The sequence below is a fragment of the Coregonus clupeaformis genome, chromosome 35 (assembly GCF_020615455.1).
Source record: "Coregonus clupeaformis isolate EN_2021a chromosome 35, ASM2061545v1, whole genome shotgun sequence".
NCBI classification, from domain to species: Eukaryota; Metazoa; Chordata; class Actinopteri; order Salmoniformes; family Salmonidae; genus Coregonus; species Coregonus clupeaformis.
The window spans coordinates 24,258,731-24,277,027 of NC_059226.1; the positions used below are offsets into that span (position 1 = coordinate 24,258,731).

The following is an 18,297-nucleotide window of genomic DNA, read 5'->3' on the forward strand; positions in this document are numbered from 1 at the left end:
GGTCGACGTCGTCCGTAACCACATCAGACGATTTCGTCGGCAGACCAGTCGTGTAGGATCGGCGGGCCTCCGTGTCAACACTAGGTGGTCCCGTCCGGTTGACAGAGAGGTAGATAGCCGGGAGATGGGCCTAGCTCAGGATGATTAGCCAGACCACAGCGTCCATTTAGTTGAAGCTAGCTGGTAGCGATGAATCCGGAGTTAAAGGTCCAGTGATTCAGTGATTCCGGCAGAAAAACTGATATGTTCTGGGTCGATAACGCGCTGTGCAGACTGGCCGAATATCCGGTGATTAATATCCAGTGATTAAATTAATCCCGCAGAAAAAAAAATCCAATGTTCTGGGTGTAATACCGCTAACTGTGGCTAATAGCAAGTAGCTAGTTAGCTGGCTAGCTAGTTTCAACTGGAGATTCTATATAAAAGGTAAGTCAATAATAGAATCCGTTCCACATTGAGTGAGGCGGGTTGCAGGAAAGTAGGATGAAAAGTCTGATAGGGAAATATGTACGAAAAATACAAAAAAACTGGGTATTTACAGGCTATTTACACACACACACGACAAAAACAGAACTGCACTACTTCGCCATCTTGGATCTGATGGCCTTGGTGCCCTGGCAGATTGGGCACCTCTTGAAGGCCTAATGGCCTTGCCCATAAAATCACAAAATTCCAGGCCTGGCCCCCACCCTGCGGCCCGCTCTGAGGTCACTGCCCTCGACACCGGGCAAGGCCCCCACCTCGCTGCTGGCACCAAGGTCTCCACCTCAACACCAGGCAGAGCCACCCCTCTGCCTCTACCGACGGTGTTAATACAGGCATCACCAGACCTGTACTTCAGCCAGCCCATGGAGTAACCCTGGGGCCCCAGGGTGAAGATCAGTGTGCCCCCACTGAACATTCTGTGTGTCTGGACATCTCGGGTACTACAGTGGTGCTGCCCCAGTCCATTTTGGCAGAAAAGCGCAGACCAACAGCAACAAGCTACCTTCTAACAAAGACTTCCACTACACACCCCACCCACCAAGTTCATGTTATGTTCTTTTCAGCTCAGCCAGGCTGAGACAGTCTGTTTAGAAGAAATTAGGACTGTTGCATTGTTGTTAAGTTGAGTACGGTACAAGTTATCTGTTTTACAATTACTAACCTGTTATGTGATGTAACTGTTTACTCTGCAAAGTGTTTTTAGAAAACGTTTGATTGTTCCTGCCTACTGCCTTTAGTATAGGTGGACTCTGCACTGTTGGAGGGAGGTAGCGTTGTGAATGTTTGTATACCCCTTTCATGTCCCACCTACCGTGTGGAGTGATTGGCAATATTGTTAGCCAATCACCAGTCAGCACCCCATTCAAGATCCAGGCAACTGTCAGTTTGGGGCCGTTGACTTGACGCATGGCCCCGGCATAGAACCAAGATTGTTCTGTGCTGGAGCTAGTCAGTAGTTGTCCTTAAAAGTGTTTGTTGTTTATGTACAATAAACATCACGTAAAGAAGGTTTGTTGTGGTCCTTCTACCCACGTCCTCCACATCAGCTGTACAGTGAGTTATTAGTTAGCTAGATTCACAGTGCTAGCCAGGTTAAGGTTAGCTACTGAGGTGATTGAGCATTAGCTAACGTTAGCTAACACTCAGTGAAGATATCAAACCACAACAATATAATAACCATCATCATCATATCCAAGTACATTTGGAGTCACGCGATTATATGGTGTGATCCTCCCACTACGACCAGAATACGACCATGCAGTTTGATAGGCTACAGATAAATTATTTACTTCACAGGGAGGGGAACGTGCACGGTGATGTACTCCTGAGTGGCGCAGTGGTCTAAGGCACTGCATCGCAGTGCTAACTGTGCCACTAGAGATCCTGGTTCGAATCCAGGCTCTGTCGCAGCTGGCCGCGACCGGGAGACTCATGGGCGGCGCACAATTGGCCCAGCGTCGTCCAGGGTAGGGGAGGGAATGGCCGGCAGGGGATGTAGCTCAGTTGATAGAGCATGGCGTTTGCAACGCCAGGGTTGTGGGTTCGTTTCCCACGGGGGCCAGTATAAAAAAATAAAAATAATATATATATATATCTGTATTCACTAACTGTAAGTCGCTCTGGGTAAGAGCGTCTGCTAAATGACAAAAATGTAAATGTAATGAGCTTGATGCTACTTTTCAAGAAATATCGAGGGTCTTATTTCTGGTGACATGATGATCGATGCTTGACTGCCAATTGACAAATACAAATATTTGTGTGCTTATCCATACAAGTCTGATCATGTAAACGAGCCTACCCACACTGTATCTGTGAGCTGTTGTTTAAAGCGCATGTGTGGAGACACATTTGCTATTTATCGATAAAACTATTGGTGGAGTTGAGAATGCGATAGAAACACATTGAACTTTAGATTTTTATTTCGTACATGAAAACTTAAGTGATTTTTTTTTTTTATCCGCAAAAAGTCAGTTTGGTGGAAACACCACCTGTGGGAAAATGCGCATATTTTCTTTATGCATATTTTAAAATATTCGCATGAAAATGTGTCGCCAATTGGATGGAAACATAGCTATAGTGTTTGAAAATGTAAATGTTTTAAACTTTTGATGATGTCATCGGGTATAACTTTTAAACAATTTTTTGTCTTCTATAAAACGTAGAAATGCGCCGTTTTCACATATGTAGGTAGACACTGGTATTGTGTTGGAAATAATGAAAATGTCTCGCTTTAAGACGTATCTCTGAACTCCAGAGACAACCAACAAAAAAGTGAAAGCTATCCTAGGTAGATTAATTTCTCAAATAAAAATACAAATGCAAACTTTTTAATTTCGCACATAATTGATTGCTACCTTATGACATGTCTAAACAGGAAACATTTTATTCACAGCACACCTCACCCTACCCTAGAAAGGACTCTCACTAGGACCTTGTTGCAGCCAAGCAACTCAAAAACAAGCAAGCAAGGGAGGGAGTGGGTGTTCACTGTGCAGCTGAGGAATTGGAAGTGAAACTTACATGTAAACTGTCCATGCAAAAAATACCCTTGCAAATAATTGCACTGGATGGATGGTAGCTATACAGCTGTAAGTTCTCTGTGTCAAGATTTAGCTCTGCCCACAGCAGTAAACGTCGACTTATGGTTTTTATCACCAGGTGGGTTGTAACTTCGTCGAATCATGCCCAGCTAGTTAGCTAACTAGCTTGAAAACTTGAGGCATTATTAACTATCTATCTCGCTAGCTAAACAAAACAAATATTTGGCTAAACTGGCTAAGTTCTATTTTGTCGTTGCTGTGTACTTCGCACGAGCTCTTGAACCTAGTTTATTTCTTCTAGCTAGGTAGTTCGATAGTAGACATCAAAATGATGTTGAGATGGGCCTTTCTTTTTTTTTACAGTGTGCCGAGATGGATTTGCACCGTCAGAAGTGCCGGGAGGGCATACAGAACGCCCTGGGATTCATACGGTGAGAAATAAACATTTCCCTGCAATTCCCACAAGTTCTCAACTAAATTGTAGCTAGTTGCTCTCTCTTACTTGACATTCATCCTACACCCACAAACGACCATACAGCACTAGTTCACTTGTATTGATAAGTTGATATATTTTCCCTCTCTGTCCTAGGTCTTCCTTGCCTTATCCAGAGCCTGAAGGCTATAAGGTAGGGATTAATGATGACTGTCTTCTCTCTTGACCTTAGTCTAGGCATGTCTACACACACCCTATAATGTTCCAAAGAATTTCAGGGAAGGAACATGTTGTGTGCTCACAGTCATGCAGCTTGCCCTTTGCAGAGATTTTCTCAATTTCACATTTGATCCATTATTGCCATTGGAAAAAAGTACCAAAACCAGCCATAATACTGATTAGACACGTCCAGGTCCTTTATGGCTTTTCCTGTGTACTGTCTTTATCTCATTCCCATGCCATATTCCTCTCCTCCTCTTCCCTCCAGGTGTTTCTGACCCAGTTGGTGTGTAACCTGCTGGATGAGGGGAATGCAATGTTCAGGGAGGGTGAGTGTCAGCAGGCCATAAAGGACTTCAGTGAGGGTGTTAACGTGGCCCACTATGCCCAGGCTGAGTCTCTGGAAATCCCCTCAGCCCTGATGGAGAGTCTGTATGTCAACAGGGCTGCAGCCTACCACAGCATGGTGAGTCAAGAGTGGTGTGTCAACAGGATTATGCATCTTTGATCCACAATATGGATGATTGAATGAGGTTCACAATTCTGTATACAAAAGGTATGAAGTCATCTCTTAAATCTAATATTTAAGAGCAATTGTGTTGTAGGCAAATGTGCTGTAGTGGGCAAATATTGAACCAATGGTGAACACCCATTGCACTCTCTCTACTTCAGTATTTCGTGTTGTTGCATCACATTGTTCTATTCCATCATGTGCAATGTGTTTCAGCTTCATCATTGAACTGTTGCCATCATGCCAAAAGTGATGTCAGACACTTCCTCAGCATCCCCTTGAAGATACAGTTCACCTATCATTACCCCCATTCTCATTAGCCTGTATTAACCACTGTATGGCCTTAGTCTCTCACTCTGTGGCAGAACCCACACCTTACCTGTCATCTCTTTCTCTCCATCTCTCTCTCAGGGGGAGTATGAGCAGGGTGTGCAGGACTGTGACGGTGCGCTGGCGCTGTGCAAAGACAGTTGCAGGGCACTCCACAGGAAGGCGCTCTGCCTGAGGGAGCTGGGCCGTTTCAGAGAGGCCTACAACTGCAGCACGGGCTGCCTGCTCACTACACCGAACGTGAGCAACGTTACGAATTACCCTTCAAATCAGCGGTTGTTTTCTTGGAGTAGAAAAGCATGCACACATTTAAAAACAATATGCTTGGCCTCCCGAGTGACGCAGTGGTCTAAGGCACTGCATCGTAGTGCTAGAGTCGTCACTACAGACCCAGGTTTGATCCCAGGCTATATCACAACCGGCCGTGACCGGGAGTCCCATAGTGCGGCGCACAATTGGCCCAGCATCATCCGGGTTAGGGGAGGGTTTGGCTGGGGGGGCTTTACTTGGCTCATCGCGCTCTAGTGACTCATTGTGGCTGACCTTGGTCATCAGTTGAACAGTGTTTCCTCCGACACATTGGTGCGGCTGGCTTCCGGGTTAAGCGAGCGGGTGTTAAGAAGCGCGGTTTGGCGGGGTCAGGTTTCGGAGGACGCATGACTTGACCGTCGCCTCCCGAACATTTTATCTATAAAATGTCTAGCACAACTAGCAACATTTATTTTTACCACTTGACATACAGTTGAAGTCGGAAGTTTACATACACCTTAGCCAAATACATTTAAACTCAGTTTTTCACAATTCCTGACATTTAATCCTAGTAAAAATTCCCTGTCTTAGGTCAGTTAGGATCACCACTTTATTTTAAGAATGTGAAATGTCAGAATAATAGTAGAGAATTATTTATTTCAGCTTTTTTCTTTCATCACATTCCCAGTGGGTCAGAAGTTTACATACACTCAATTAGTATTTGGTAGCATTGCCTTTAAATTGTTTAACTTGGGTCAAACGTTTCGGGTAGCCTTCCACAAGCTTCCCACAATAAGTTGGGTGAATTTTGGCCCATTCCTCCTGACAGAGCTGGTGTAACTGAGTCAGGTTTATAGGCCTCCTTGCTCGCACACGCTTTTTCAGTTCTGCCCACAAATCTTCTATATGATTGAGGTCAGGGCTTTGTGATGGCCACTCCAATACCTTGACTTTGTTGTCCTTAATCCATTTTGCCACAACTTTGGAAGTATGCTTGGGGTCATTGTCCATTTGGAAGACCCATTTGCGACCAAGCTTTAACTTCCTGACTGATGTCTTGAGATGTTGCTTCAATATATCCACATAATTTTCCTTCCTCATGATGCCATCTATTTTGTGAAGTGCACCAGTCCCTCCTGCAGCAAAGCACCCCCACAGCATGATGCTGCCACCCTCGTGCTTCACGGTTGGGATGATGTTCTTCGGCTTGCAAGCATCCCCCCTTTTCCTCCAAACATAACGATGGTCATTATGGCCAAACAGTTCTATTTTTGTTTCATCAGACCAGAGGACATTTCTCCAAAAAGTACGATCTTTGTCCCCATGTGCAGTTGCAAACCGTAGTCTGGCTTTTTTATGGCGGTTTTGGAGCAGTGGCTTCTTCCTTGCTGAGCAGCCTTTCAGGTTATGTAGATATAGGACTTGTTTTACTGTGGATATTGATACTTTTGTACCTGTTTCCTCCAGCATCTTCACAAGGTCCTTTGCTGTTGTTCTGGGATTGATTTGCACTTTTCACACCAAAGTATGTTGATCTCTAGGAGACAGAACGCGTCTCCTTCCTGAGCGGTATGAAGGCTGCGTGGTCCCATGGTGTTTATACTTGCGTACTATTGTTTGTACAGATGAACGTGGTACCTTCAGGCATTTGGAAATTGCTCCCAAGGATGAACCAGACTTGTGGAGGTCTACCATTTTTTTTCTGAGGTCTTGGCTGATTTCTTTTGATTTTCCCATGATGTCAAGCAAAGTGGCACTGAGTTTGAAGGTAGGCCTTGAAATACATCCACAGGTACACCTCCAATTGACTCAAATGATGTCAATTAGCCTATCAGAAGCTTCTAAAGCCATAACATCATTTTCTGGAATTTTCCAAGTTGTTTAAAGGCACAGTCAACTTAGTGTATGTAAACTTCTGACCCACTGGAATTGTGATACAGTGAAATAATCTGTCTGTAAACAATTGTTGGAAAAATTACTTGTCATGCACCGACTTGCCAAAACTAGTTTTAATGACTCCAACCTAAGTGTATGTAAACTTCTGACTTCAACTTTATGTATTTTGGGATTCCTCATCTGTAAACATCCTTTGCATGATGATGCGCTAGTGGAGAAGGAGAGTCTCATTTCATACAAGCGTATTTGTTTCCCCATTTCCTCCTCCGCTCTTCGATTACTTTTGATGTTTTTCAAAAGGAGGTGAGAAAAAATGCGAGGAGGGGGGAGAGACCTCACACCATACTTTTGCTGTATCATGTAGCTTAGAATAAGAGTTTTTGAAATGATTTTAATAAAAAGCTTGTGTTGAAAATAATTAATGTATATTTTTTTCTTCCGTTGTACTCTTCATAGGACAAACATGTGTACGAGTTGGCACAGGAGTTAGCTAACAAACTGGGCCTGAAGATACGCAAAGCCTACATTAGCACCCAAGTGAGAATCCGTTTCCAAAGCGGAAGGTCTAGATTCAAATAGCATGGAAATTACGTTCCAGGATAAGTGGCTTGGATTCAATTGTTCTCAATCTGCCATTCTCTGATCAAATCTGCCATGAGCTGTTTATGCCTGGGTTTAAATCTCAATTTGAGGTCATAACAATTGAAGTCATTAAGTTTGACATTTTCTTTAGGTTGCCACTTTATGGAGTTAATATTTGCTTCCTTTGCAGAAGGAGTCGGCCCCATCTGAGCAAAGTAATGGGAACACCGTTCCTTTTGCAGGAGAGGCAAGTACAACAACTTTCACCATTACCCATTAAAGTTGCACTATGCAGAAATCGCTCCGCCATTTTCTGGTTGCTAAAACGAATAGTTTGCCTAATTATAAGCTAGTATAGTGTAGAGAGTCATTGTACCATCTAAACTGCTCTGAAACATATTTTCCATAACCCAAAATATTGTTGTTTCAGCTGTTTGAAGCTGGTGTACAAAACCAAAAGTAAAAGACGCAAAAACAAAACTTAAGAAAAGGAAGCATAAAAATAGCGCACATAAACTCAGCAAAAAAAGAAACGTCCCTTTTTCGGGACCCTGTCTTTCAAAGATAATTCGTAAAAATAACTTCACAGATCTTCATTGTAAATGGTTTAAACACTGTTTCCCATGCTTGTTCAATGAACCATAAACAATTAATGAACATGCACCTGTGGAACGGTCGTTAACATTTACATTTACATTTTAGTCATTTAGCAGACGCTCTTATCCAGAGCGACTTACAGGAGTAATTAGGGTTAAGTGCCTTGCTCAAGGGCACATCGACAGATTTTTCACCTAGTCGGCTCGGGGATTAGAACCAGCGACCTTTCGTTACTGGCACAACGCTCTTAACCACTAAGCTACCTGCCGCTGTTAGTGTTAAGACACTAACAGCTTACAGAAGGTAGGCAATTAAGGTCACAGTTGTGAAAACTTAGGACACTAAAGAGGCCTTTCTATTGACTCTGAAAAACACCAAAAGAAAGATGCCCAGGGTCCCCTGATCATCTGCGTGAACGTGCCTTAGGCATGCTGCAAGGAGGGCAATACATTGCAATGTCCATACTGTGAGACACCTAAGACAGCGCTACAGGGAGACAGGACGGACAGCTGATCGTCCTCGCAGTGGCAGACCACGTGTAACAACACCTGCACAGGATCGGTACATCCGAACATCTCACCTGCGGGACAGGTACATAATGGCAACAACAACTGCCCGAGTAACACCAGGAACGCACAATCCCTCCATCAGTGCTCAGACTGTCCGCAAAAGGCTGAGAGGCTGGACTGAGGGCTTGTAGGCCTGTTGTAAGGCAGGTCCTCACCAGACATCACCGGCAACAACGTCGCCTATGGGCACAAACCCACCGTCGCTGGACCAGACAGGACTGGCAAAAAGTGCTCTTCACTGACGAGTCGCAGTTTTGTCTCACCAGGGGTGACGGTCGGAATCACGTTTATCGTCGAAGGAATGAGGGTTACACCGAGGCCTGTACTCTGGAGCGGGATTGATTTGGAGGTGGAGGGTCCATCATGGTCTGGGGCGGTGTGTCACAGCATCATCGGACTGAGCTTGTTGTCATTGCCTGCAATCTCAATGCTGTGCGTTACAGGGAAGACATCCTCCTCCCTCATGTGGTACCCTTCCTGCAGGCTCATCCTGACATGACCCTCCAGCTTTACAATGCCACCAGCCATACTGCTCGTTCTGTGCGTGATTTCCTGCAAGACAGGAATGTCAGTGTTCTGCCATGGCCAGCGAAGACCCCGGATCTCAATCCCATTGAGCACGTCTGGGACCTGTTGGATCGGAGAGTGAGGGCTAGGGCCATTCCTCCCAGAAATGTCCGGGAACTTGCAGGTGCCTTGGTGGAAGAGTGGGGTAACATCTCACAGCAAGAACTGGCAAATCTGGTGCAGTCCATGAGGAGAAGATGCACTGCAGTACTTAATGCAGCTGGTGGCCACACCATATACTGACTGTTACTTTTTATTTTGACCCCCCCCCCTTTGTTCAGGGACACTTTATTCAATTTCTGTTAGACACATGTGTGGAAGTTGTTCAGTTTATGTCTCAGTTGTTTAATCTTATGTTCATACAAATATTTACACATGTTAAGTTTGCTGAAAATAAACGCAGTTGACAGTGAGAGGACGTTTCTTTTTTTGCTGAGTTTAGAACAGACCTATTGCTTCTTAGACTTCCTTTCAAGTAGAATGATTGATCTATTACCAAATTTCTATGTGAATTTAGTCGGGCCACCCAAAAAGTTACATATTGCCACTTAAACTGGTTGAGATTTGGAATGTACTTTGGTTTACCTGTTGATTTATTGTCAATTAAACAGAAGCTGTTTTCTTTTTCTCTTTTCATGTCAAGATGTATGGCAGTGGTCTGGATTCCTTAAGTGACATCTCATCAGGTAGTAATTCTCCTGACCCAGAAATTTTGAATTACCTATCAAATTGTAATGTAAAGACTATCAAAGAAGATGTCAGATGTAGCAATAACAATTGAATAACTTATAGAAAATAAAACCCACCTGTTCCCTCTCCTCTCCCTGTCTTTCAGTTGGCTTCTCCTGCAAGCCTGTATCCACCGCTATCCCAGTTATCCCAGATGAATCCTCTCCCTCTGGTCCTCTGGTCTACTCCAAACTTCTGGGTAGACCTGTCCAAGGACCCCGGGGGTTGCCCTTCTCGGTGCCTGAGTCAGAGCACCTGGGTGACAGTGAGCTGATGGGAGATGATCTAGACAGCCTGCTGGACTGTCTCGATGACGAACCAGAGGTTAGTGATGTGAGTTTGTGTCTACTGGTCGATATAGTATTCTGATATAGCTTCCCTGAATCTGTCAATGCAACTTTTCATTCTTTCCCTTCTCATTCAGATTCCCCCTCAACGTGCCTTTCCCACCTTCCTCCCCAGCTCAGCCTGTGTCCCCATCCAGCTCCCGTTTCCCTCAGGCCTGCCTGCCCCCTCACCCCGGCTCCCTCCTGCCTTCTTCAACTCAGCCATCAGCCAGCTCAACTCTCTGGACACCTTCCCAGGCATTGGTGGGCGGGATGCCCTGGGTGCGCTGGACTCTTTAGATGGCCTGGATGCACTAGACTCCCTAGATGCCTTAAACAACCTGGACACCCTTTCAGGCCTTGGTGGTGGAGATGCCCCGGCTCCCACAACAGCACTCGATTCACTTGATGCCTTAGATGCCCTGGACAGTTTCTCCCCACTTGGGGGCGCAATAGCAGCCAAACCAGTGGTGGTGGGGGGAGTGGGGCTGGACTCCCTCTCTGAGTTCAACCTGCCTGGTGAGTGGATTGAGGGTTGTAGTGTCTTGTTAGCTTATAGCAATGTATACATGGTTCATTTTACTTTTAAGGTTGTGAACCTAATGTAGGTGTTATAATAGATTGTTCTCTCTTTTTTGTTCTCGCACTATCTTAAGGTGCAAGAATCTCACACAATTTTCTCTCTGCCACACGTTCGCCCAAGAAGTCCAACCACACAGTAAGCCATTTATTTCTGTCAGCAGAATTTGTTTGACTCCCGCACACTGTGTACATTTTTTTATTAAACATTTATTATGCAATGTTTCGGTCACATAGAACTTTATCAGTAGAGTTCACTTTTACAGCATCATGCTAGTTTTGCCTTGACATATTAACCTAAATTAATTTATATTACCATGGCGATGTAGGTGGTAAAGAATGGCCAGGTCTCCTTCAAGCTCTCTCTGCTGACCAAGAACCCCGTAGCAGCCACCCATGACTTCAAGCAGGCCTGTGCCACGTGCTACAGCTGGATAGGTACAGTAGTGGACATGAAAAACTCTCTCTCACAGTTTATGTTAATTTCTTTGTTGTTTTTTTTTTGTGTGCTTTTTACCAATTTTTTTGTGATATCCAATTGGTAGTTACAGTCTTGTCCCATCACTGCAACTCCCGTACGGACTCGGGAGAGGCGAAGGTCGAGAGTCATGCGTCCTCCGAAACACGACCCCTGCTTCTTGACACTGCTCGCTTAACCCGGAAGCCAGCTGCACCAATGTGTCGGAGGAAACGCCGTACAGCTGGTGACCGAAGTCAGCGTGCATGTCCCCGGCCCGCCACAAGGAGTCGCTAGAGCACAATGGGACAAGGACATCCCGGCCGGCTAAACCCTCTCATAACCCAGATGACGCTGGACCAATTGTGCGCCGCCTTATGGGTCTCCCGGTCGCAGCCTGGGATCGAACCCGGGTCTGTAGTGACGCTTTAGACCGCTGCGCCACTCGGGAGGCCCCCTACTTCCAACTAATTAGACTGACATTTTCAAGGCCACCATAGCACCGAGGTTCACCTCTCTTTTATTTATCTAATTCTATGTCCCCCTTAATGCCCCTTTCTCTCTCTGTCTCTCTCCCCCTCTTTACCCGTATCCCCCTCTCTCCTCCTTCCCTTTCTCTGTCTCTCAGGTCCAGGGGTCCTGGACTACCTGCACCAGGCAGAATTGGCCCACCGTTGTAAGCGGGACATTCTTCTGTGCAGGATCAGGGCTTCAGAGCACCCTGTCTGGAACAGGGTGCGACCCCGCCCCACCAACAACTTTACTGGGTCGTTTATGCTCTGCAAGGGTACGGAAAACAACAGAGTCACTGGTGTGGGAAAGAGGTTCTGTTTAGATTAAGATAATGTGTGTGTGTGTCATAGGTCAAATTACCTAGTAGTTTTAATCTGGAAAAAGGGTCCTAAAGGCGTTTGTATATGTTGTAATCTAAGTTCCTTCCCTCTGTGCAGAGGTGCTGGAGACTCAGAAGTGTAAGTACGGGGAGGGATGTACGTTTGCCTACTGCCAGGAGGAGGTAGATGTGTGGACCCTGGAGAGGAAGGGAGCCCTGAACAGAGAGCTGCTGTTTGACCCGCAGAGTCCCAACAATGACAGGCCCACACTCGGCATCACATGCCTGCTGCAGCTCCACAACGGCATTTTCATGTACCTCTGTGAGGTAGGGGACACACACACAGTTGCATACACATCTCCATATGTCCAAGCTTGACCAGTGAAACATGGTAGAGGGCTGCGGGTCCCAACAGAGATCATTGCGGCGCGGTCGTCATTTTTCATGCTGCGGGTGGTCAGACAGACGACTTTGGGATGAATATATAAGAAATCAGTCCCTGCAGACCTCTAAAACATGCCGTTCAACCTTACTCATGCTCCCCCCTACTTCTTGTCTCTGTTTACCTCCACATTCCCCCTCTCATTCTCTCCCTCCCTCTCTCTCTCTCTCTACTCAGGAGTGCTATGACAGTAAGCCCAGGATCATCAGTAAGCGCAGTAAGGAGGTGCCGTCCATCTGCTCCAACCTCTCGGCCCGACACCCATTCGACAAAAAGAAGTGAGTCACGTTTGCCTCCCTCCCTCACACACACACACACACACACTCGCACACACCTCACTATTCCCCCCTCTGTGCCCTGCAGGTGCCTGGTGCATGCGGTGAGGTCTAGCAGCGTGCACTACACTAAGATCCGCCCACTGTACACCCAGTGCCAGTTGGACGTGTGCCGCCATGCCCGGCGCTACGGCTGCCAGCGAGAGGACAGCTGCTCCTTTGCCCACTCTGTCATAGAGCTCAAGTGCTGGATGCTGCAGCAAGTCTCCGGTACAGTCAGATTGAAGCACACACACTCATGCACATTAATGTACTTGGTCTCAGACACAGAGAGACACATACTTATTCCTGTCTAATAAATGTGAAAACATTTTTAAATGTAGAGGCCAATCTACAATAAAACATATTTATTTTTAAATGTTAGTTTCTATACTAAAAGTCAGGAAAATTTCAACAAAGTCCAGTAGGTGTCAGTAGACACTGCGGTTCAACTTGTCACAGTTGATAAACACTGTCTGTAAAAAGTGATGCCAAGGCTCGACTAGGCATCACTTTCTGTGTATGTGCCTGTTCTATAGGCATCACTCATGAAGAAATTGTGCAGGAATCCAAGCGACACTGGCATAAACAGGAGCAGAACACACACAAACCCAAGGTATAAAATCCCTGCTATGCTACATCTCATAATATGGTGAGGCAACAGCTCCTGTGTAGTTTGTCTGATTCTCTACCTTTGCCTCTCTGTTTTTGTCCCTGTGACTCGTTGACTATAAGCCTGTGTACATGCCACCACCATCTTCATCCCCAAGTGGTGGTGGGGACACCTGTAGAGGTGGGGGAGGAGGCTATAGCTTGAACCTGAAGAGGAAGTTTGTATGTGGTCAGTGCTGGAGGGACGGGCTGGTCAGCGAGCCGGACAAAGCGCTTAAGTACTGTACAGCCAAGGCCAGGCACAGGTGAGGCTGCACCCTACCTAGCATCCCTAGCCAGATGGAGGCCAGAAAATGGGTGAGGTAGTGCTCCACTGTAGTATGCAACAGTTCCATGTGACTGACCACTGTTATTCACTATTGTGTATCAAATGGCCAATGTATGTTAGATGTGTAGTCTGAGATATCTGTGTTGGTGTTTTGAATATCAATAGAGAATGTTCATCTTGGGGACAAAAACCAAAGTGTATGGAACATTTACAGCGAAGCCCTATGTCATTTAGGATAGTATCTTTCTGCCAAGTCCACCATAACGTTCACATCTCTCTTTCTCTCTCTCCCTGTAGTTGGACGAAGGAGCGTCGGGTGCTGTTGGTGAAGTCCTTTGAAGGAAAGAAGTGGGTGATGGTGCGGACGTTGCCTTTTGCCAAGACCTACCCCCAGCAGTATGATGTGTGTGCTGCCCCCTGCTACTCAAACACTACTTGCTAGAAATTATTTTTGATAGACTCAACCAAGCATATTATCAATGTTTCTATTTAACTTATAATTAACTATTATGTTAGTGTGTGCTCATGGGTAACGGTATATATTGGTCAGTTGAATGTAATACTTAATAATTGGCACTGTGCAAACTTGTTTCCACAAACATCCTTGTAGTCTGTGTGTAACGGCATAACGTGTCCCCCTCAGATATGTGCCCACGTGGTGAAGCAGAAGAAGTGCCACTACATTGGGAACTGTGCCTTCGCCCACAGTGAAGAGGAGAAGCAAGTGTGGACCTATATGAAGAACAATGGCTGTACGTTTATGCTATATTTTCGTTATCCATTCAACCTTTTGCTCCACGTTTACTTTGATCTATGAGCAGGATTGGTTCAGATGCTTATTATCCCCACCTGTACACATTACTATTGTTACTTTACATTCCTCTTTGAACCTGTTCCTAAAGTGAAGGATATGCAGCAGATGTACGACATGTGGCTTACAATGACGAATCAAAACCGTCAGCCGGATGACCCCCTGATCACCCAACCCATAGAGGAGAAGCAAATCGCCATGCCAACCGACTATGCCGAGCCAATGGTGAGTAAAGGCACTTACTCACAAAACCTGTTTGTTGGATGTAGAACGCAAACAATACATTCCCCTTTCTCATTTGTAAAAGCTATCTAACACTATCAAGATGGACTACATTTTGATAGTGTGTGCATGCATGTTCGTGCAATGCAATGTGTGCGTATGTCAGTGTTTATGAATGCTTAACGTACCATGAGATAAGTTTCACTGTGCGTGTGTGTTCTAGAGCGGCTTCCACTGTCGTCTGTGTGGGAAGCATAGTAACAGCAAGCGCCAGTGGCAGCAGCACATCTCCGCAGAGAAACACAAGGACCGTGTATTCAGCTGCGAGGGAGAGGACGAGAGCCTGACCTGGACATACCGCTTCCCTGGACTCCGTCTCGCCCTTTGCCCCAGGTAACACTCACCCAGGGGAGGGTCTCAATAGTGTAGTGCCTTTCTCATTACCCGTCATGAGATGCTCTGTATATGCACACAGAAAACAACTGGGATTTGGCAAGGTTCACTTACCACATCCTTATCCTATTTGTTCCTATCAAATTTTATCGGTGCACAGTGATTGACGTATGTAAAATATAGATCAATGTGATTGACAGGCTGGAGAGTGGCTGTCCCGAGGGGGTGAGTTGTGACTACGCCCACAGTGATGAGGAGCTGGTGGAATGGCAGGAGAGGCGGGAATTCCTGCGGCGGAAGCTGGCCAAGGCCCGTGAAGACATGCTCATCATGCCAGACGAGTTTGACTTTGGGAAGTACAACTTTCTCCTGCAGGACTGAAGCCCCTGTCCCCTATGTGAGACACTTGCACCTGTAAACAGACAGCAGTCCTCTGTTTTGTTGAAAATCCTGGGGGGGTATTTTCTTCATTAGTTCTGTATTAGTTAACGGTTAATACAGTTTATACCTGTTTGAGCTGGTTAGGACTGCAAGTGCCTTATTTGTTCACTTGCCATAAAAAGCAGTAATTAAAGAAGTTACTCCTAGACCCACTAATTCAAAGACAGACTGAACTTTTAACTCACTCACAACTTGTCACAACTCATAAGGGATTAACTACTTTGACCTTTAGCCAAACCTGTTATTTCATTTTCAAAAGGGCTTGGTTCTGAAATCGTTGCAGCCACGCCAAAAAATATGATTCAACATTTTCGGGGAGGTAAAACGTTTTCGGTGTAAACATAAACAACTAAAACCAGATAAAGTATGTAGAAAATATATAATGGAGCTATATATATATATTTTTTTTATAAGATCATTTAAGAACAACCACAAAAATAAAAACTAGATAGTCAGGGAAAATTCAAAAATGTCATGGCATGGAGCCACCAATTTTAGATTTTGAGTCACTCCAATAACATAAAGCCATGGCAAAATATGTAGAATTCTGCACATTTTCTGTGTGGTCCAGCGGCACACGTATATTCCAGAGTCGGCATGGGTTTGAAACCGGCCCACTGCCCTTTGACTCACCCTCCCCCTATCTTCCCCATCTTTCACATTGTACTATCTCTTCAATAAAGCAAAAAATTACTAAAGGAATGGGACTGCCACACTCCTTCAAAAGTAAAAAATAAATGACTTAAACTGATCATTTTCTCTCAGCCCCATGATAAAATGTGTGGAATTGCAGGAAACTAGCTTTAAAACAGTACAATTTTCTCCCCGCCACATGGCAAAAGAAAATACATTTTGTCTCTGCGGCCAAGAGGAGGAGCTCTACAATTTGCGGTCGGACTCTACCACACCTACCAGTACTACTGGTTAAATAGATTGAGGATGCTAACTAAGGCCTTACCTGTGGGGATATAGTTGACCCATAATTAATATCCAATACAAGGGAGGTTGGAAGTTCCTCATGTGCCTGTAGTAGTACTTCCTATCTAGCGTATGGATCACTCACGGTATGCTGAAGACGACATTATTATTTGCCCAGTAAATTTGAAGATGTGAATAAATGTATCTCCACATATGTACTCCTGCACATTTAATACATTATATCACTATTGGCAAACAATAAGTAATGACATGGTAGTTAAACCTAGTAAAATAACTTTATTGATTTCTATACCTTAGATTCAGAGTATGCTTCTGGGTGGGTCATTCCTGTTTTGCAAGGGCGGTGGCCTAAAAGCTAAGACTGTAATTCTAAATAACAGGATCACTTTTTTGGGGGGAATTCTCTTGACATAGTGAAAAGTTATGTATACATCACTGGTAATTATGTTAGTTCATAAGCTTTGCACAATGGAAGTGTGTTGAATACCAGCTTTAGCCAGTATAGAGAGGTAATGGGTACTCTCGGAATGAACCAAATTGAAGGTTTAAGTTTGTTACTAAACACTACTATTATTTCAATGACAATTATTATGGCTATAACTATTTTGATTTACAACATTCTCTGTACATGTTCTATGTACAAAAATAATCAATGGAAGTGGTATGTTTCCTACTATGCAAACAAAGTCAGTGGGCTGGATCCTGGTGATATGCCATAGGTCAGCATTTTCCAAACTCAGTGAACGTTTTGGGTTTTGCCCTGACACTACACAGCTGATTCAAATTATCAAAGTTGGATGATTAGTTGATTATTTGAATCAGCTGTGTAGTGCTAGGGCAAAAAACAAAATGTGCACCCCCTGGGGTACCGAGGACCAAGTTTGGGAAACCCTGCCATAGGTTTTGTCCTGGATTAAATTATTATAGTTGAGTGAATCACATTGACCTTCATCACATCCATCTATGTAATTTAACAGACTGCACCACAATATATCAGCCTATGTTGTTTGACAAGGACAGGCAGTTTAATCCTAGCTGGCTGGAAACAGTTCTTGAAACTGAAGGGCCCCCTCTAAAAGCCATCAAAATGACCCTTTATAAAAGTGCACCCTTGGCAAACAGTATTCACACTGCTCTAGTGACCACACTATTTTACTGTAACTGCCATACTGATTGACCAGATGGTTAGAGACAGCAGTGTTTGTGCATTTAATTTCCAACATCATGGGTTTATGGTAAGAATGAGTTGTATACTAGACCTGAGAAAACAAAAACGACTGTTTATTTTGTTTGAGCTATTGACCAAATCTGACATGTTAAATAAAACTATTTTTGAGAGGGAATGGATCCATTATCCTTTTTTACTGTTATTGAGAATTATTTTCTTACTTATTTATTGTAATTTATTACACAACTATAACACTACTACTGACCAAGGTCTGTTATCTTATCAAAGGACACTTTTATTTTTATATATTACATTACTGTAGAAATCTATTGTGTTCTGGTTAGTGTGGTTCAAGTCAATGAGGTTCAAGCAGAGGGTAAATGATTTCCACCTTCACATCTTGTTCATGATGTGCTGTTTAGTGTCCCGATTGCTTGTGGGTGCGTGGTGAGATGCGGGTTTCGCACGTTTGTGGTCGAATACACACACCTGCTCCCAACTTGTAATTGGCTGATGGGTATGATTGACAGCCCATACAGCAAACCGAACCTCTGGATACATTGAACTATTACCATCATTGGTCTTTCACAGAGAATGTTCTATATTCATAATGCTAGTAGGCGTGGCTACTGAAGTCAACAACTTGCCCACATCCTCGTGACATGATTGGAAGTTCTTGCAAAGTGTTTATCAGACAAGACAGTAAGGCATGTTTTGTTCCTGAA

The 18,297-nt window shown here is 44.5% G+C and overlaps 1 protein-coding gene across 3 annotated transcripts; it reads left to right on the forward strand.

Moving 5' to 3' along the window:
• Window positions 1-2,954: 2,954 nt before the first annotated feature.
• On the forward strand, window positions 2,955-17,747 carry LOC121550911 (zinc finger CCCH domain-containing protein 7B). Of its 3 annotated transcripts, none has more exons than XM_041863358.2 (23): window positions 2,955-3,074; window positions 3,390-3,457; window positions 3,616-3,652; window positions 3,947-4,144; window positions 4,601-4,759; window positions 7,121-7,201; window positions 7,437-7,493; window positions 9,623-9,665; window positions 9,815-10,041; window positions 10,133-10,553; window positions 10,691-10,752; window positions 10,943-11,051; window positions 11,699-11,857; window positions 12,021-12,229; window positions 12,522-12,622; window positions 12,708-12,889; window positions 13,198-13,274; window positions 13,394-13,575; window positions 13,896-14,001; window positions 14,242-14,350; window positions 14,501-14,634; window positions 14,855-15,024; window positions 15,225-17,747. In XM_041863358.2, the coding sequence occupies exons 1-23, from the start codon at window positions 3,054-3,056 to the stop codon at window positions 15,403-15,405; spliced, it is 3,093 nt and encodes a 1,030-aa protein (XP_041719292.1). In that variant the 5' UTR covers window positions 2,955-3,053; the 3' UTR covers window positions 15,406-17,747. The 3 variants fall into 3 exon arrangements, with proteins under 3 accessions (XP_041719292.1, XP_041719293.1, XP_041719294.1); XM_041863359.2 differs by having other exon boundaries at window positions 9,815-10,032; XM_041863360.2 differs by having other exon boundaries at window positions 2,982-3,144.
• The last annotated feature ends 550 nt before the right edge of the window (window positions 17,748-18,297 follow it).

Coding starts and splice junctions, on each gene's coding strand:
- LOC121550911 (XM_041863358.2), top strand. CDS start 3,054: ATGGATGGTAGCTATACAGCT. Junction 4,760..7,120: donor GCCTGCTCACTACACCGAAC/GTGAGCAACGTT, acceptor TACTCTTCATAG/GACAAACATGTGTACGAGTT. Junction 15,025..15,224: donor CGTCTCGCCCTTTGCCCCAG/GTAACACTCACC, acceptor TGTGATTGACAG/GCTGGAGAGTGGCTGTCCCG.